The sequence below is a fragment of the Seriola lalandi genome, unplaced genomic scaffold (genome assembly GCF_002814215.2).
Source record: "Seriola lalandi dorsalis isolate HSWRI2012SDOR001 ecotype SW California unplaced genomic scaffold, Sedor1 jcf7180002054975, whole genome shotgun sequence".
NCBI classification, from domain to species: Eukaryota; Metazoa; Chordata; class Actinopteri; order Carangiformes; family Carangidae; genus Seriola; species Seriola lalandi.
The window spans coordinates 751,599-772,653 of NW_019525525.1; the positions used below are offsets into that span (position 1 = coordinate 751,599).

Here is a 21,055-nt window from a genome sequence, read left to right on the forward strand (position 1 = left end):
AGAGGTTCATAAAGGTAGGTTTATAAAAAGCTATGACCAGTTATTTTGCTTTCTTCTCTTGAAAGGGAAAATTGGATGAAATCGGGGGAGGCAGAGCAGCGCGAGAGAGAGAGGGTGTGTGAGGAAAGTGGAGATTTGGTTGACGAAAGAACAAAAATATGTAAAGAAAAAAATACGATGGAAAGGGAGTGAAGGCAGAAAATGGAGATGTTGTGTGAAGGGGTGCAGTGTGTAAATGTCATGCCAAATTAGATAGAAAAGACCAGCTTCAGCTCAGAGGGCTGAAATTGTTACATGTGGTCACAGCCTGGGTGAGATATGTGTACTTCCTTCAGAAAAACACTTGTCACTTTGGTTCTGCTCTGACTGAACTCCACTGTGAACAAGTTAACCAAAGTGGAAACGCACTGGAATAATGCTCTGGAAGAGAGAAGAAAAAAAAAGCCTCCTGTTGTGTTGCATAGAGGCAAAATAATTGAGTGCATGATGATTATATAAGTTGTCAGGAATACAGAGAGCCTTTTTAACAGGAGCTAAATCTATTCTATTATAACCCCAAAGGTACTTAATCATTTTTATGTGACTACGGATGTTGGTGCAGCGGTGGTGTAGCTGAGGTCACAACATTGTATGGTTACACTTACTGTATCTTCACAATGCTTCCTCCAAAAAGTGTGGTATCCATGATGGTTTGTATCTTTCCCCTTTCAGACTGTCCTGACCTTTGTCCTTCTAATTCTGCTTTTTTGACACCAGGACACATTGCGGGAATGCCCACCAGACCACGGCACTGATGTGGACTATGCCTGCAATCCGAGCCTTCAGTTTATCTCGCCTATGTACTTTGTCTCCTTCGTGCTCACCGCCCAGTTCGTGCTCATCAACGTGGTGGTGGCCGTGCTGATGAAGCACCTGGACGACTCCAACAAGGAGGCCGCAGAGGAGGCGGAGATGGATGCAGAAATTGAGCTGGAGCTGGCCCAGGGCACCCTCTGTTGCATGGGCGCCCCCACTTGTGGGGGTGGGGGGGTAGAGAAGGGACTAGTCGCTGCTGCTGGATCAGGGCCTGGAGGCACAGTAGGAGGGAGGGACAGAGGAGAGAGGGGAGAGGGAGTGAGGAAGATGCGACACGCAGCAGCTGCTGCACTCCAAGGACCATACAACTCCCGCAACTCCAGTCGGACCCTGTACTCACCAGCACAAGTGAGTATATGTATTTCTGTGTGTGTGTGTGTGTGTGTGTGTGTGTGTGTGTGTGCGTGTGTGTGTGTGCGCGCGCGTGTGTGTGTGCGCGTGCGTGTAAAAGAGAGAGGGAGAAAGAGAGAGAGCACATGTATTCTTATGTTTGTTTGCTGGTAGAGTGAAAGGCCTATTTTGTATGATTGGTGTTTGAGTGTGTGTGTGTCTGCAAGTTGGGATGTCTCAAGTCAATCTGCAGGATCAGGATCAGGCCAATCAGGGCTCTTTTTTTTGTGGTTGTTTATATAAACAATCACATTCATTCAGATCCATTTCAAATCTTTTTCTTTCTTTTTTTTTATTTTATCGCAGATGAAACCCAGCTGTTTCTAAGCTTTAATTCTTTGTTGTGCTCCTTTTTAAAACTGTTGAACATTGCCTAAAGCTGTGAACTGTAAGCAAGTGAACAGCAGAGAGATATCAACAGTGGCCAGCAGTTTCTGGGAAAGTGATGTATTTGCCAGGAAGGATTTTAAAATGCTTTGCACCAAAAATACATGAAAAAAAAACCCAAAACATTTCCATCCATTCTTACCTCAATTTCCAGGTGTATGATGCCTCAAAAGTTCTGCCGTTGGTTGTAGTCTGCAATTGAGTTTCTGTATTCTTTCTACAATTGGGAGAAAGAGAAAACTTTAATGTCCTCTCTGACACCTCTCTCTCAAAGAACATTATACAAAACACTGTAGGGCACTATACACAATATAGAAGGAAAACATGCAATGCAGGATGCAGGGCAGATTTTCATTTTGTGATTCAACTCTCAAAAACATAAATATAAATTTGGACTGGACACAATATCAGCAGATACCAGATACTAAAGGATTCAAATTGGGATTAGGAACACAAAACGTGGTGGAGATGGAGAGATAGAACAAGAGTATTCTTTCTCTGTCTCTGGTCGCCTGTCAGTTTGCTTCTCTTTGCACAATATCAGTGCATTAGCTCAAGCAGAGAAAATTATATATTTGATGCTCAAGCTGGAAGATTACAAAAGGGGTAAACAATATGGCAGTGATTTCTGTGTAGGGTTTGAGTGGTGCTGACATGGGAGAGAGGCATTGCTCTCTTTCTTTTTGTGAGAAATTGAATGACAGCCACGTTGCGTGATTACACTCGATCTCTTTGTATAATTCAATTATACTTTTGTTCTTTTCTGTTACAGATTTTTGAGAAGGATTGTAGGGCAAGGGAGGTTAAACATTTACACAAAGAGGGGGAAGAAAAAGAAAAAGCAAATAAAGGGAAAGGAAGAAAGAGACACTAAGCTGTGCCTCAATTGAAACATTGCACAAGTGTAATTATGTTAAAAAAAAGCAATTAATATGAATGTAATAACACTGGGCTGGAATTAAAGGCATTTTCCAAAATTAAGCCAAACTACCAAAGTGATATTTGGCAGATGAAAGTGAAGGCTGGGTCATATATTTTCACTGTACCATTTGGAAATATGTTTTTGTCTTACCTTATTGTAGTCATAGCAACCAGTGTTGTCTGCAAGGAGAAACAACACCTTCAATTGCTTACTCGGTTAGCCTTTTTTCATTTAAGCCTTATTAACATTTCTCACACGAGACTATGTGAGTTTGTGCACAGGTTACATTTTTGAAATGATAATTGCACTGCCTACTATTTGTGTGTGAGAGTAGATGGTCTCTCAGATACTGACAGCAGATCCACACACTTCCATTATGAAATCGCTAATGATAGTCTGAGATGTCTATGCAGAAACACACATAAAGATGACTCATCGGCTGCCATGAAGAGTTTCACCTTTGTAGAGCTAAACTTGGCTTCATGGATCCATTTTTAGCTCAGTGTTGGCTGACAAAAGAACTTAATGCAGACCAGGGAGAACACACTGGCAGCATCCTCCCCCTCTCTCTCTCGCTCTCTCTCTCCATATCTATCTATCTCAATCTCCCTCTCTCTCATGTTATGCCTCTCAAGTGATGCAATAAGGGATCTGGCAGACCGGTGCAATTTATTCAGAGCACAGGTCCTGGTGTGTGTGTGTGTGTGTGTGTGTGTGTGTGTGTGTGTGCGCAGTTGAACAAAGCTCATGTCAAAAAGTGCAAACCCAAACACTGTGACTTCACTGTGCTTTCAGCTCCAAACTAAATCTCCATACATTATCATGATATTACCAGTTCATTTTCCAGTAAATCAAATTAATTTTCTTTTGTTTATTAATTGAAACAGACACAAAAATATATAAAAACATGAATTTTATGATCTCTAATGTAGTTACTGATACTCATATTGGAAATGACTCTAATACTGCCTAAAATACTGAGTCAGGTATAGGCAAGTACGTGAGTCTATTCACCGATCCAATACAACATAATTTATTAATAAACGTTATGGTTTCACACCTGAGTGTAATGGTAGTTTTCCCAGCGAATGTAACTATTAACCAGAAATTAATTCTGCTCTTAAACAGTAGCCCACACAGGAATTTGCACTATGTAGCCACAGGCAGGTACTGTTTTAGAGCAGCGAGGAAGAAGTGATTTCCGGTAAATAGTGTAACTGATTAGGCAATATGTTACACTGGAAAGTCCCACCATTAATAAAGGCAGCCATTACAGTATGCAAGGCTTTAATTTCGATAGGGGACTAGCGTTAGGACAACTTGTGTACGAACTGTTATTTATTCCTAGATTTATTTTTTTATGACTGATAAATTAGATGATAAAATAAAGATCCTTTGGCATTCATGTATCTGTTGATGTTTTATAAAGGGTTTAACCTGAGCTGTGACATACAACAGTGAAAGCAATCATATCACATCCATACAGGGTTAGAAGAATACAGCTGTTTAAAAAACGTTTTAATGCAGTGGTATTGGATCAGTACTGTGTACCGGCCAATACACAAGTCCAGGTATTGGGATTGGTAAAAATTGTATTGGAATATCTCCACTCAAATTCCTTTTAGTCATCCATAAAATGGATGGATTGGATGTGGTAGATTGGAAATTTGATTATGTACAGAGACTGATTTCAGGATAGATCGCAGCTACAACTAGTATATTCTGTAATGTGCCACGTTACACAATATAGAAGTCACGTTTGACTGTTTGGTGAAAGACTAGTAATATATATTGGGACTAGAGGAGACGCTGTAGGAGGTGGACACACACACAGGGAGAGAGAGAGTAAGGGAATAAGAGAGGAGAGATAATGGCTGAGCCAGTGACAGTCAGATAGAGGTAGTAATTAATTTCAGCACTCTTCTCTCTCTCTTTCTCAACTTCCATTCCCTGTAGACGGGCCCTATTGTTGTCCACTAATACAGTTATTAATGGAGGCCAGCACAGAGGCCACCACAGTCAATCAAACATTATTTTTATATCAAGCTCTCCACCTACACGGAATGAACTATCTTGGGACTGGACTGCCTGTGAGAGTGTGAGAGAAAGAGGAGAAGTAGTGCGGGTTATATACTTGTGTTTATTCAAAGAGCTGGATAGGGTATAGTCAGTTTGTCTTTGAGCCAAAACGTGGCACTGCAGCACTGTTTCATAAACCAGCACAATGTAGGTACATTTATATTGCTGGGAGTACAGTAACCTGTTTTTTGAATTCTTAGCCCCCTCATTTTCAAAACATGAGCCATGAGTGACTTTAATATAACAGCGTGAGTCAGAAATGTGTGTTTGCATAACTGATCTAAGTATAGTGCTATAAGCGATGTTGTGGAAATGTGTTATGAAGATAGGCTTGTGTGGGGATTGAAGAGGAGTGACCTTGTTTCACAGTATCTTTTGGGATATATCTGCTGATGTAATACAGTTATTTTGGCTGTTATGAATGTGCTACAGGCACAATGCATCCAATTCATTGTGAAATACAGTGCCCTGCCAAGAAACACAGAAATCATTTTTAAAGTAGTTTCCTTCTCCTGTCAGTAGTTTTTTTTTTTTTTTTTTTTTTTTTTTTTTTTTTTTTTTTGCCAGATTGGTTTCTGGGAAAACCAATCTGGCAGATGAGATTCAAGCAAGGAAGGATCATTTAAGTCGCAGAAAAAGCCCTGACTGATTCAGTCTAAATTGCTTTAAACCTAATAATACCCAGAGCACAAAGCAAATGCTTAAATCTTAAATTGTTTCAACAAGGTATTGAACAGTCTAATTGAGGTGATACATCAAATGTAATTGCACCACTCTCAGTGCTCTCAAGGCTTTGATAGTAAAATTATGTGTTACTTGGCTAATGAGGGTTTGGAGTCATATTATTGAGGAGCCTTTTTCCAAAAGAGAACAGTGTTTAGCCCTAAAGGCCAATGAAGTATGAGAGGGGGATCTGTTCTGGTTTATTTGTACATGATCTCTGACACGGAGAAAGTGTTTGAGATGCTGTTTTTAATTTTTGTTGAGGAATTTTATAAATTAAGGATTATGTAATGTGAAATCTACATGTGTGTGGGTGAATATGCACGTGTGATTGTGTGCATTTGTGTGTGTGAGTACATAAGAAAGTGTAAAAGCATACCTGCGTGTGCACTCAGGCATTTTTATAACCCTCACAATGGTGTATGCATTTTCCTGCGTGTTCTTTGTCCTCGCATGTCCGCATGTGCACATGTTTGCGCCTGCGTGCAATACTGGTCTGCCGGCCTGCGTCCCGTGTGTATGTGTCTGTGTGTGTGCATATGTGTGTGCACGTGTGTGCGTGCGTGCGTGCGTGCGTGCGTGCGTGCGTGCGTGCGTGTGTATGTGTTCCAGGAGAGCCAGTGGCTGGACAGTGTATCTCTCCTGATCAAGGATACGTTAGAGGGGGAGATGCTGATGATCGACAACCTCTCCGGTTCTGTCTTCCACCACTACTCCTCTCCTCCACCTATATGCAAAGACTGCAAGGGCCACCCACAAGAGGTACCACCCTGAACACACATTAGCATACACGTACATGCAGTACACACACACACACACACACACACACACACGCACACACACACACACACACACATACACACACTTGATACAGACAGTAACCACAGATGTTAAAATTAAAAACAAATGAAACAACCACAGACATCTTTTTTTTTTTTTTTTTTGGCTGACACAACTATCCTACCTTTCAGTACCATGGATAGATGCATTACCATGGATACCATGGATAGATGCATTTCTAAAATGAGGATTAGTGACAGGCTGTACCCACTGAGGTCCATATTTATCAAACGTGTCAGAATCACTTCAATTAACCACACAGAAAAGTTATTTATGAAGACACCTCCTCAATGTTGCCACTTTAGCAACTGTGTCACTGGACTTTGTCACTTTTTGACCCTTTTTGCAAAACTAAACAAAGCAACAAATCTAATCATTTTTGGGCAAGCATAATACTTTCCCTTGAAGAGAGTCGCAGGTGAATCTGCAGTCCTCCTCACTCGCTGTTGCTGCGGCTCTCTGGGTTGACAGCTGTGTTCAGTGAGTGACAGAGAGCAGCACGTTTGGTCGACCACACAACAGCCAGATTGAAATATAAACTGACGGCAGAATATCCATAGGGTATTTGAAAATTGCGTACTTGCATCTTCACCAATGGCTATGCTCATGATTCAGAAAAACAAGGCTCATCAAGGCATTTTTATATCATGTTTAGCAGTGGGGAAGGAACAGTTTAGATTTGAAGCTTTGAAAAGCATCAGCGCAGTGACAAAAGATGAGGGATCCAAATCGTTGCTGTTGCACCTGATATTTCATGTTGTCATATACATTTTCAGAGTTTGTTTTCTGCAAAGGAGGCACAGTTTTGTAGACGAAGCAAGGAAAAAAAAAATGATGAACTAGTGTAGGTGTGTATCTGTGTAAGCACGCACATGTTTTTCAGGCCTTGTCCGCCTGCTGGACATCCCCAACAGGTAAGTTAGGGCTGATTCATTGAGATGCTTGGTAAATATGGCCCCAGGTGCTGGATGAAAACAACAGTTGGAGAAATTCACTCTGGATGCAGGTGCCCAGTAGTTGTGAATTTAGAAATATGAGGCTGATGTTTCTCATCTGCCTTCCTTAGCACATTTAATGTACTGCATGTAAACACATGCAAAAACATACAGGTAATGGTGTACACCAACATACAGTATATATACACTGCTATTTTTTTTACTTGTGTGTGGTGAAAACTAATTTTAGCCAGATTCAGCTTACAAAAACTTTCTAAACCAAGATATTATTAACACACACACACACACTCAAACACACTCATTCATTCACACAGGCACACACACAGACATGACCATGATGTTTTGGATCAGATTGCATGCATGCAGATTTGGGACAGGGACACACACAAGGACATGCATTTGCACGTACTTTCATGTACACACACACACACACACACACACACAAACATGCGCGCGCACGCACACACACACAAACACACACACACACACAGGGCTTCATTCATCACACAAAGCACTCTGAATGGAAAGTGCTGTTGAAGTTCATGCTTTATAGAGCGTGTTAACTACTGTATGTGCTATTATGTTACAATATAACAGGGAATTTCAGCTTTAATTAAACACACCATCAACAAAAGATAATATCAACTTTCCATATGTGCAAAAATGTGGATTAATGAGGCCGGCTGCATGCGTACACACATGCAACCCTTCCTGATATGCATGCAGGCACGCATCAACACTCGCCTTTACTTGTGCTTGTATTTTGGGGCTATTTTGTTCACAAGAGATACTGCATAAAACACGCGCTCACAAATCTACCGTCCTGTGCCAGTGTTGTCAGTCACAATGACAAAGTGCAGCGGGTCAGCTCAGAAGAAGCAATAACTGGGCTTGACACCTCCTCACCTGTCAGTCTTGCTTTCTGCCTGTCTGCAGATGCTGTCAAACCATCAATCTTCCCTCCCTTTTTTACATGCTTCCTCTACCCATCAGTCCCTCTGCTCCTCTGAATGTAACTCTATCTACCTCTGATTTACTGTATCTGATCCAGTGCTGTTCTCCTTTAATTTCCCAAGCTCTCAGACTTGTGTGTGAGTTTGTTTGTGTGTGAGAAGAGCGTGTGTGGGTGTGTGCCATTTTCAAGACTGAGTCTTTGAGTGCTGAGAATTATGTACAACGTTATTATGTTTAAAGGGACAGGAGGGCCCAGCGGGACACCTGGGTGCAGTGCGTGAGAGCATGCGTGTGACAGTGGAAATATTCATCAAGTAACTGCCGAATAAGGACTTGGGATCAGCGACTGCTTGAGACCGACTACAACTGAATCTGCAGGGAACAGCTCAGTGGAGCAGTGAAGGCCTATGCTATCCATTCAGTTGCTAGCAAACAGGCAATCCTCAAGCATGCATGAACACTATTTTTGGAAGGGCGCCATCTTGAAAGGCAGCGTCAGAGTTTCGGAAGACTATTTTGAAAGTATAGATCTGCAAGATACCTGAGGAGGAACAGGCTAAACCATAGCAGAGCACACTCAGCTCGATATAATGTTAAAGAAAGTGGTTCAGACTACTGTAAAATATATTAACTTGTAATACAAATCAGTAACTGCTAACCAGATATAATGCAATACTATATCACCAGGCAGTAATAAATATACCTTGCCTGAATTTAAGGCAAAAAGTACAACATAGGGGAGGTATGAGTCACAGACCAGTAGTGATGTTGATCCATGGACATCAGCTGATCCTGTGGTCAAAGATAGTGTTTGTCAGTCAAAGATTATTCCATACTCATATTTGATACTGCATAGACTCATGCATGGTAATACATATATTTCAGCAACTAAATAGTTCTATGAAGGTCTGAGCAGAATAATAAGTAGAGGATTGATACAGATGTTGAGCTCTGTAGATGTTGTGTATTGTGCTGACATAGTTGTTTTTCAAGCCAAAGCTACTGTTTTGATGCACACAAACATTAAGATATTTATCATTTTTAAGCACAGCATTTCTGACTCTGATGGCAGAGTATTAGTGGTAGTATTAAAAAAGCTTGCAAGCAGGAGGAGCAGGTGGCGTCTCTGTTTGTGCATGTGAGTTTTGTTGGAAATGATCATCTGACTGCTGGTACTCTTGCTTCATATGTTTAGCATAAATGATATTGCATATGCTAACTGTGTCCTGACTAGCATGAGTCATGCAATGTGGCCATGAAATACTAGTCATGCTTATTTTCTTGCTCAGTCACACGGTCTCCTCTCATGGCCTCCCAGCGACGCTGAATAAGCGATGCCTCGCCTCACCGCTCAGGCCGCAGTGGACACTTTCAGTTGGTTCTTGCCTGAGTCACCCGTTTTGTTAGTGAAACCCTTAATATCTCTGCAGTTACCTTGAAAGCAACTGTGTAGCAACTCTTCCTGTAACCACTGTGCGTTTTTCATTGTCCTTGGAGGCACAGCCAGGAATACAGGAAGAAAAAGGCTGCAGTTTCCTTTACATAAATGTACTAACCCATGATTTTGGATGTTATTTACAGCCCTACTCTAAGACACAGAGCAAGTCAGCAAATATGGTGCTGTCACATACAGAAGTAGCATGAGTGAGGGCTGATACATGGAGATAAAACAGAAAAACTGTAAAGTGTTCCTTTAAAATTGAAGCGTTGCATTGCTCTGCTTCTGCCTTGCTTCCTTGCCTCACTCCACTTCTCTCTCACTCCCTCTCTCTCTCTCTCTTGCTCTCTCCGTCCCCTGGGGGCTTTGGCAGTGGTAATTTACCGCTGCACATCAGCCATGAATCTCTTTGTCTATCTCATCTACAGGCATGTGTTAATGTATCGCTACCAGGCCTCACTCCATTGAATTTCACTTGGCCCTTTTTAAGTAGCCTTTTTAATTCACCCCCCCCCCCCCCCCCCCCCCCCCACCTTTCTCTCTCTATGGCTATTTATTGCTGTGTCTCTTTACAGACACACTACTTTAGCACATCATAGCAGCCCCAGAACCCTGAAATTCCACTCCAGCTCACTGATTGCACTATGTGTTGAAACTGTGCTAAAAAGAAAAGAAAAAAAAGTGCTGCACGGCAGAGAGGTAGAGAACAGCATCAGCTGAGAAGCTTGAGCTTACAGGAGGCTCATGCAGCGACAATTTAAAACCAATTCAATAACCATATGGGCTGAGTTACCTGCAGCCCTGATGAAAAAAAAAAAACTAAGCTAAGCAAATGTGAGAGGGAGCTAGTAACAGTCGGAGTAAATGTTTTCACTTCCCAAATATTCTGTATTCGGTAATGTTGTATGGGTGTGAGACTATGAGACAGCACTACCAAACACACAGCAACAACGTTTCAGTGTACAGTTGTATATGAAAACATACAGTTAGCTGTAGGGGCAGAATTATGAGGTTCTGGTGCCACTACATCGCCGCTCCTGATGGAAACAAAAAGCATCTCTCCACTCTGCCTTACATACACATATAGATACCGCAGGTGCACACACACACACACAAGAAAACATTCACACATACACCCACTGTATACGCACTGCTTGGATATCTGCCTCTCTCGCCTCTCATTCAGCCTCTCTCCTCACATATTTTCTTGGCACTGGGAAACGTTTGTTCAGATGATGATGACAAAGCAATGTTATTACTTCTTGAAATCTCTCACCCTGCTCTCTTTACAGACAGGTGCCACGGCATTATGGCCGCTTTGAATTGTCAACATCTGGTGAAGCATATCGAAGCTTGGTGGAGGTTTTACTTATCTTGTCTGTGTAGCTCATGTTGGCCTCAAAACAGACTGATCCTTTATACATGTTATCTGTTTTATATATGTATATAAATATATGCAATACAGAAGTCATGGTTGTTATGAGTCCTAGAAAATGTCACAAATCCATTAAACTGAGCAATGATGAGACCACGCTCCATTAATTCAACTACTTTCCGGGCAAGTTTTAAACTGTTGCTGTTCCCATTCGCTATTCCTTGCAGCAGATCAAGATGGCAGAGATTGAGCAGGCGTCACTGAAGTCGGAGCAACTGTCAGATAAGTCCTCGTCCCCTGCCCTGCCAGATGACCTCAGCCTGGACGAACATACGGCCTACCAGCTGCTGGCGCGGGAGGGCAAGGTGGGTATTAGCAGAGTGAAGTGGGAAGGGGGGAAAACTCCTCAGGCTAAAATGAAAGACGATGTGCCGAACTAAAAATTTTGTTGTCATAGTATTTGCAATTTGCAAGGTAGACCAGGCAGGCAATTATTTAAGAAATACCAAGGTTTTTCATGACAGTATGCCTGCTCTGGTTTCTGGTTTACTAGTAAAGAAAGTTGGATGCGAGCTTTGATCAGGAGTAATAATGTGCAGGTTACACAGGTGTTTGTTCAACTTGGAAATCGGTCTTCAGTCTGGTTTCCAGGGTGATTTCACGGAAATGGTGTGTAGTTGTGTACGTGCGTGTGACAGAAAAACAGGGAACCTGCTTCAATGCCAGTATCAGGATAATTTATTTGGGCTTAGTTGTATACCTGCTGTCATCTTTACACAGGATTGCAAGCCAGAGCAGATCCTGCTTCATGCCAATGTAACTTTTTCTGTGTGTAAAAACAGCTTGAGAGAAAGTACAGTACCAACTGCACCACAAATTCACCGTGGTTAACCTCTAGTATGCCCACCACTTTGCACTTGACATGCACCGCACACCAGCACTTGCTACTCCTACTCCCCAAAGGGGGGAAGCACAAACAATGACAGAGGTCTCACTCATGGTTTTTTTTACTCACAAAACAAATGACCATTATAAAATCTTTTTCATGCCTATGCTTTAGGCTCTCTTGTGGATTATTGATATAAACCTTAGTTTCTAAACGCCCCTTTATCTTTTCCTCTCTGTGTATCAGTGGTAACTATCTTGTCTTTGAAGAATCGGCAGTCTCTATCCACGTAGACCTTCTCATGAATAAATCTTTCCACCAGGCTCTCCCTAGTTACTATCCCAGGTGGCTCTCATGGCTCCCTCTCTTGCACCCACTCTCCCCCTTTCGACTTTTATCTTTCATGTTTCCCCTTTCTCACTGTTATCCCTCTGGTAATTGCACACCTTCTTTGCACCTCCCTCTAGCCCCTCTATCTCCATTCCTTATCATCCGTCCTTCCTAGATATCCTCCTCTGTAATGGGGTAATGCTCCTTGGTTCTGGGTAGCCAGATAAGCCTGCAGTCACCAAGCATGGCTGTGAACCACTGCTCATTAGGCGATGGGAAAAAGAAAGAAATAGGGAAAGACAGAAGGTGAGAGGGGAGCTAGGGTTAGGGATTTTATTTGTCAAGAATTGTTTGGTTAAAAAATGTGTGTGTGTGCGCGTGTGTGTGAGGGAGTGAGGGTGGCATTAAGCATGTGTGCCAACGCTGTTTGAGGTTTTGTATGGGTGTGGGTGGCTGGCTGGCTGGCTGGCTGGCTGTTTGAAACTGGGCTGTTCAGGGGCTAGGACTGAATAACTCAGAGGCACAATACGCTAATGAAAGCGCAAAAGTATACCCGCACATACACACACGTGTGTACGGACACACACTCAACGATTCTGCAGTCCCGACGCGATGATAATTAAAATGTACGAGGTAAGCGCTTACAAAGCTGAACCCCTGCCTTAATCTGCCGCCTGCCTGCCGCTTCCAGCTGTTGCAGCCATCACACACACACACACACACACAAAAATTTATAACCAAACATTTATTGTTACAATATATAACATTAACATGACAATAACAGGCTCTTTTAGCTCATAATCAGCTCTCACCCCTCAACTAGCACTAGAATGGAAAACCCGAGGGATGATGTGAATTAGAGGCCATGTTTGATATCTGCAGGATGCCCGAGGGTCTGCTTTTTTCTCTGCTCATTTTCTATCAGGCTTGGTCTGAACTAGGAATTGTCACTTTACAATATATAACGCAAATTGTCCCTTTGCAGAAAAAATTAGTTTCAGGCTAAGTTTAGGATACGTTAATGATTATAAACAAGCCCTAGCAATTTTCAACACACAATTTGTCTTGTTTTTTTTTTATATTTAACCAACCCCTACATGTCCAATTACCTCCACCAAGGAGGTTATGTTTTCACCCGTGTTTGTGTTTGTTTGTTGGTTTTTCAGCAGGATTATGCAAAAAGTACTGAACCAATTTGCACCGAACTTGTTGGAGGGATGGAGCATGGGCCAGGAAAGAACACATTAAATTCTGGGGCAGATGTGGATCATTTACTATGCAATCTTTTCTTTTTTTCTGTGAAGTCTGGTGTATGTTGTTTGTTGTTTGACATTGGCCTTGGCGGAGGTCTGCAGTCTCTGAGTGCCCCTCTAGTGTATTTGCTTTTTTTTTTTTTTTTTTTTTAAACATTCATCTATCCTGTATATTTATTGGAAAATATTTTATCTTCAATGTCAGATCGTCTGTTCTCTTCCAGGGAAGGTGCAGCAGTGATTCCCGTAGCTCTGAGGAGGCTGGAGGTGTCGGAGGCCACCAGACTCATACAGTAGTACAGAGCCAGCCCTGCAGGGCCCTCTGCACCGGCGTTGAGATGGAAACCACACTACAGGAGATGGAGATGCAAACACACCAGCCAAATATGTGCTCAACGCACTGCAGCCCTGGTGAGTATATCCAGAACAGTTCTATTCACTATATTACCAGGCTCATTTCCAAAGAAACATATAAATGATTTAAAGTTGCACTAGCACACAAGTTCAATTCTGATTTGATTTGTAGCTGTGCTGTTTGTCACACTATAAGAGTAGAACATACACAGTATAATCTAAAATGACTCTAAAATCACAAAATACAGTGGTGTTGTTAAGTAAGAGCAGCAACTTTCAAACAAGAATAGAAGAAAAAATATTAATCTTAATTAATAATAATCATCTGGATGTGTATAGGTCTACATATAGGTAATATAGATGGAGCTATTGTATATACATTGTTCAGAGGGGAAAAACATCCCCTCGAGTTCTCACTCGAAAAGTGGAAACAACTCATGAATTGACATCAGAATGCAAAATGGAAAGTGTCTATTCCCTCCTCAAGGTGGTGTGTCCAGCAGCAGCAATAAGGAAAGAAACAAAGAAGAAGGAGAAGGAGGAGCCAGTGGCATTTCTCCTCTCTTCCATCTTCCTGCAGAGTTCTTCCACCCTGCAGCAGCAGTCATCCCGGCGCCTCCCCGCAGCAGGAGCCTGAGGTTGACAAGGGGCCTCAGGCTGACCTCCCCAGCCTCCTGGGCTTCGCTCCGCTCCCCAGGAGCCCATAGCAAGATGCTGTGTACACAGGTAGAAGGGAGGGGAGGAGAACAGGAGAAGCACATTAAAATAGGTTGTGAGGTTTTATTGAGTTGTTTAAATAATTAATTAGATTGATGTTAAAGCTTAAGAAGAAAGAGCAGATTTATTTATTTTTTGCTCATCTGGATAAGAACTGGCCTGAAGATGATAATATATGAAAGAATTATGAAATCTGTTTTGTAACCAGCTTTGAAGATGTAATTTAAATGGCACTGTGCTCTGTACATCAAGTTACATGTTTGTTCTAATGAGAAAAAGAGTTGGATTCATGTGCATCTCTTTTTTTTCTGCACTCCTCTTTCTCCCTTCTCTCTTCAGTTCCCCTCCCACAGTGACTCGTCCCTCGCTACAGGCAGCTCTGAAGGCAGCCTCCAGACCACCCTGGAAGAAGGACTGAGCTTCAGCATCTCTCCTCCACAGAACTTGGAGCTGCCATTGCCGACAGCTCCTTTACCAGTTGCGTGCCCACTCCCGATGCCTGAAGACAGGACTATCCTTTCCTCCCCGGTGCAGACCCTGAGACCGAGGCCGAGCCCCTCATCGGCTCTAACCCTCCAGGCCACCAGGGGCCACCAGCGGAGCCAGAGCAGCGGGCGAGGTAGCACCAGCCCAGGCTACACCCGCGACGACTCGATTGACCCTTCAGACGAGGACCTGGGTATAGGCATTGGATCGTCTATTGGCGGTTGTGGCTCCAGCCAAGCGGGCAACAGTGAACACTTGTCAGAGACACTGAGCAGCTTGTCGTTGACATCACTGCTGTCACCCAGCTCCCTGGTGTACCCGGGAGGAGCAGTGAAGAAGTGCAACAGCACAGGCAGCCTGGACCAAGGGGGGATGTTGCTGTCGTCCCGGGGCAAGGAGGGCCGCAGGGAGATTCTGGGCCTGGAGCTTATGGACCCCCAGGGCTTCTTGGCCAACCCCTGGACAGGGGTCTTAGTTGACACGAGAAGAGGAGACGGAAGAGGAGAAATAGGAGATGGCGAGCAAGGATTCAAAGGGAAGAGCTCAAGCCAAACAACAGTAGGGCCTTGTCGGAAAAACAGATGAAACCTACTGTTTGCTCTTCCTTTGTCTCTCCATTCCTTGGATCTAAACCCATTGCTGTCCCTCTCACTCTCTCTGCTCCCATCAGTGAGAGAGAGGCTCAATGACACATGATGTCCTGTATTCCAAAACCAAACCCTCATCTTTCCCCCTCAACCCCTTTCTATACATTTGTGACAAGCCCATGTCCTATTTTGTGCTACCTAGGGGAGTCGTCTTGGTTATGGTCTGCTGGTGAGGAAGTGGCCCGCAGAGTTAAGGCCCACGAGCTGAAGATAGGTCCTTTTACGCTCTTAGGGGCTGTACCTGTAGTGGAGGATGTGAAAGGCTCTGCTCACATTGGAAGACCAAGAGGCCCATTCATATCAGGGAGTCAATAGGAGCAGAGACAAAAGAGCTTAAACTCAAAGACGCAAGAAAGAGTCTTGTTGTTGCTCTACTGTAGTTTCCTTTTTCTCCGTGTCACTCGGGTTGACTGAGGTTGAAATGGCAAAAATAGAAGTACCCAAACTGAATAGCTATCCATGCCAACAGAGACTGTTTTTATTCGTTTATGTCTCAGAGGCAGTGCAGCAAGTAAGTGGGCGGAGGCTCAGAGATGGCGGAATAAATCAAGGCGGAAGTAAGGCTGGGAAAGGAGAAGGCAGGTCATTTGTTTGGCTGGGAAAGCAGAAAGCGGATCTAATGTCCATCTGTTCTGGCAGACGGAAACAACAGGTCCTACTCACTCTGGCACAGGACCTTCTGCTGAGATCAGAGTAAAATGTGAGGTGGAGGAGAGTTCAAGAGTGTGTGCTCATAGTGTGTGTTTGTGTGTGTGAGCACTGCCTCAGGTATCCAAGGCATGAATTAAATCATTCTCATCACTTCACCATACCTCTGTATTTTTTGAAACAGGAGATAGGTATCGACTGATCAAAACGTCGTGCCTCTGTCAACTTGCTCTTGAGTGGCAGCGGAAGATGAAAAGAAATTGAGAGATTTGCGGAGGTATAGCCATGCATGGAGTGATTCGTGAAATTGGTTATTTTTCTTTCCATCTCCGGCATCTCTCGCTCACTCAAACATGAAGGAATGAGTATGAATAGGAGCAAGGTCGGATGGAGCTTTACAAAACCCCCACGAGAAGAAACACTAACGTTTGCTTGGGGCAGCCTTGTGTGCACCAAAACATGGTTCACAGCCGCTTAATAAAGTGAGACTTGAAGCACACTCCTTTTGACGCCACCTCCTCTCACCTCGCGTAAGGATTTAAGGGGAATGGACGAAACCACAAGAGTTGCGAGGGACCTTGACTGCATGATGGAACTGCATTTAACCAAGATTTTTATCTATATAAAGAAGTGTATCAAGATGTCAATGTTGGGTGATAACCATGTGATTTCTATTCCACTATTTTTGTAGAAAAGAGAATAGGCACGTGCAAGTGTTGCCGTTACCTTGTCCCTGTTTAATTTAACCCATCCGGTCTCTTTGACTTGTTGTCTAGGACTTTTTGTCTGCCAGTGGCTTCCAGTTTTATAACATTTTTTAAGGTGTGGACAGTGTATAAAACAATGAAGCAAAAAATTTCAAACAAACTTTTTGCGCTGAAGTGATTGTTCCCTCCAGCACATTTCTCTTTGGGAACACTGGTTCCTTGTGGATTTTTTTTTCTTTTACTTTTCTCAGATGTTGGAGTCCCAGAGGACAACCAGAGATGGGAACAGCCATATTCACGCACATGAGGATCGCTCTTAGCTCACAGACATTCCTGGCTGCACACAGGGAGCTTTGTTTGCTTTTTAGCCTCCTATGCTAAAAAAACCATGACTAGCATAAACCATCTCTTATCAAAGCTTTAATTTGGGAGTTACACCACAACATATCGATTATGGACACATTAGTGTTCCTTGAGCATGGTTCTGGGATTGCAATACAAGTATGTTTTTTTTTTGTTTTTGTTTTTTTTCCTTGAAATGACACCCTGATGCACTCATCTTCTCTTCCCCATCTCTTCACACAGACAGTATGTTGTAGCAACCCTTCCACACACCATAGTTTGATATCAGAAGCTGACACTGTAACAATGAACAAAACTTTGCATCTTTTAATGCAAAATTATTTTGGCTTCTGCCACTTGATTTATTACTCCATCCAAAAAAGAAGAAAGTTCATCTTTAAGCCGGATTTCTAGAGGTAGACTGTTGTACCCCTAGTGTTTTGATCATTACCTTCCTTTTTTTTTTAATTTCTCAAAAATAGGTGATGTGAGAAAATCTGAGGGTTTCACCTTTTCTATCATGCAAAATCACTTTGATGACTATGTTTTATCACATGGTGTTGGGTATTAATGAGCGAGTGTGTGCGTGCGTGCGTGTGTGTGTGTTTGTTTATGACTTCAGGTGAAGTGTTTGCCTTTTCCTGAAGTGTCCTGTTTTGTCAGTGAGGATACAGTGAGGTTAAAGGTTGAAGAGGGAAAACACGAAGCAACCAAGGGCTGTTTTAGCTTCAAAGATATCTCCTCCTATCTTTCTGAGACAAATCCTTGTGTCAGTGAATATGGCATCAAAGGTTAAAGCCTGACTACACAGCAATAAATGTTCTATGTGTATGACCTGAGTAAATGATGTCAATGTGATTTTTATCTCCTCAGAATACAACAGTATTCGTTACCGTCTGTTTTTGCTTCTATTTGTCTGAACGTCAAACGAATCAGATAGCACCTCTGCCCTCTCTGAGACCAATCAGTAGAGAGATGGGCTGCAATTGGACGACGTGAACAAATGAGATTATTGAACTCAGGTCGGGGGGTAAAAACCACTAGTAAAATTTTAAAGATAGCTGTAAAGGTGTGCTCAGACTGAACGCGAAGCAAATTTTCACCTTGCTTTACTCGCACAAATTTGACCGTGGGAGTGATTTTACGCTCCGTGTTTATACGTTACAAATGCACCAGATGTTAGCTGAAACTAGCTAACAATGTCCCAACTGTGTGTGTGTGTGTGTGTGAGCAGAGCGTGCCTTTGTATAGTACGTGTGTGCCACAGCTCTGACTTAGACTGGCAAAGCTGACCAGGAGCTCAAGCTGTTTCCATCATTTGCCTTTCAGGCATTTTTTTTCTCTCCTTGTCTCTGTATGTTTTTTAAAAATGGAAGTTCAACAGTTTGGGATAAGCACACTTTTTTCTTTTCTTTTTTTTCCCCCAAGTTTCAGCATTTTCTACGTGTGCAGACGCGTTTTTGCTTCAGTTCACGCTGCCTTGAGCAAACCTATGTCCACTTGGAATTTGTATGCAAGTCACACCGCCTCTGAAATTTGCTTTGTGTTCAGTCTGAACACACCTTAAGAGTGTACAATTCACATTTGTACATATCTTTGTATTTTGATCTGCATGTGTGCATTGCTGCCAGTGACCATGATTATATCATTAGTATGCATTTCATAAAATTGTACAAAGTTAAAGGGAATGACCCAGTGTTTTTTGACTGTTGCCATGAAACCACAAAAAATTATGTCTGAGCGACAAAAAAAAAAAAATTTCTTCCAATACATCCTTCACACAAGTAAAATGATCAAATATCACATTTTTGAAAAAAAAAAAAAAAAAAGTTGCACTTTGGTCTTCATCTTTATACCAGTTATGTACATTTAAATGAACAAGTATCCGATGTGACAGCAGGCGGAAAAAAGGTGGGTCGGGAGAGTTTAAAGCCAGAGACAGGACAGGGACACAAAAGCATAAAGAGTACAGAGTTGACGTGGACAGCTGGACAGAGTAAAGCCAACAGTGTGAGAGACTGCGGTAGCGAGATGCTGCAGGAGCAGGAGACTTCTCCAGACAGCTTGTCATCAGGCAGCCTCGCCCAGCAGAGCCGCCAGTGCGAGAGAGCACATTAGGCATGCACGCTGAACTCCGAGGTGTTGTTTACCTCACACCCCCAACCAGCGAGCCAGCCAGCCCTCCACCTCATCTAACCTCTCAAAACCAGCTCTCCCTGCAGGCCCCTTGTCCTTCAAATGTCACCACAGGAGGGTGGAGGTGTGTGTGTGTGGTGAGCGGTAACTGTGAGTGCACTTGTGTGAGTGTTGACGCGAGCACAAACAAGTATGTGTGAGCGGATATGTCATTGCTTCAGTTATCTGCAAGGTCTTTTATAGAAGTCTCCTGTCATCTGAAATTTTTGGCCGTTAACTCCGCTTTGTCTTTCATCACATGAAGTACAAGTGCCCTCCTGCAACATAGACTCCAAAAGCCAATGTCCATTAAGCCTCTGGGGGCTCGTTTGATGATTTGATTGATTACCTCCCATGGCAACACACAAAGTGCCCTGAGACGTCAAGACCCCTTGGGTACAACATAATTTTTTCACCTCACCTGGAAACCTACTGGTTGTGTCTCAGCTGTAACTTTTCTAATGCGTCAGTAGAGCAAGGCTGATTGGAATTGAAGTGGGTGAAGTCAGGCTTTTAAAGAAGAAATAATCCCTCCTGTTTGTCTGTTTTGTCTGATGTCAGGTCAAAGGGTAGTTGGAAAATCGAGAGAAATATAAAACTATCAAAATTTTGTCAAACATAAAGTCTGATAAACAAGATCTAAACAGATGTGTCTCATTACTGTGTTTGTCTCTGGGCCCAAAAGAGAGGAAGTGAAAACTTCTTACAACACCCAGCTTGTTTTCATACTGTAGATGTGTTGCTTTTTTGCCTTTTCCCAGGGGAACTGCGAAGCTTTTTAGTCAGGAAGTGAGTAAATTAGGAGCTGTTTTTAGGGCTCAGTCACCTAATGAGTCGCTTAATCCAGCAGAGTTTCTTTGATGTGTGGAGAGGTGGCCTGAGAGCCACTTAAAGTAGGGAACATGGGCCACGAAACACTGATTTCAAGCTGCTATCGTTTGGATATAACACACTCCGAGAAGACAAACTGAAGGGTCAGTGAGCATCGTAGGAAATTCTCCCATGTGTTGCTGAGAGACTTTGCTTCACTTTAAAGGGCTGGCAAATGAAAACACACGAGTTGAATTCTGTGTTCTAATGCAGTTTTATCGGGGTTATTATTGTAAGAATGAGGGTGTTAACTCCTCTTCCCTCACTCTATCTCTTTCTCGTTTATTTAATCATGAGTCTGCAAAACGTTTACCGCACACCTGAGTCTCTGCCGACACACACACACACACACACACACACACACACGGGCGCACCGTACATCAAGGCCGTGTATGGAAACCAGCTCCTGTCAGCCGTCAAGGCTAACTGCCCAGGGAGTTGTCCAGGCCCATCGATTGTATCACGGGCTCCAGGGAGAGAGCCAGATAAAGGCAGGCTGTGAAGGTGGCACAACAAAAGGATGAATGAGGTGCCACTGAAATGAACCGACTATATAAGATTAGGGAAAATGGCTGTCAATCTCCAGATGATATTTAAAATGAAATCTAAACTAGTTCTAAGGATTTATTTTTTCTCATTTGAGTGTTTCTTTGTTGTCGCCCCCCCTCCCCTCTCTCTTGCATTATAATCTGTTTTCACACACACACACCCCCCCCCCCCC

At 42.9% G+C, this 21,055-nt stretch overlaps 1 protein-coding gene across 1 annotated transcript in view; it reads left to right on the top strand.

Annotated features, from left to right (window-relative positions):
• Positions 1–20,100, top strand: part of LOC111646743 (voltage-dependent T-type calcium channel subunit alpha-1I-like) — a 71,584-nt gene extending 51,484 nt beyond the window's left edge. The window contains exons 30-35 of the mRNA XM_087171088.1: positions 757–1,203; positions 5,969–6,118; positions 11,147–11,284; positions 13,613–13,799; positions 14,230–14,468; positions 14,799–20,100. Of these exons, the coding sequence (XP_087027214.1) occupies positions 757–1,203; positions 5,969–6,118; positions 11,147–11,284; positions 13,613–13,799; positions 14,230–14,468; positions 14,799–15,530 (1,893 nt within the window). The 3' untranslated portion in view covers positions 15,531–20,100. The remainder of the gene's footprint in view (positions 1–756; positions 1,204–5,968; positions 6,119–11,146; positions 11,285–13,612; positions 13,800–14,229; positions 14,469–14,798) is intronic.
• Positions 20,101–21,055: the final 955 nt, after the last annotated feature.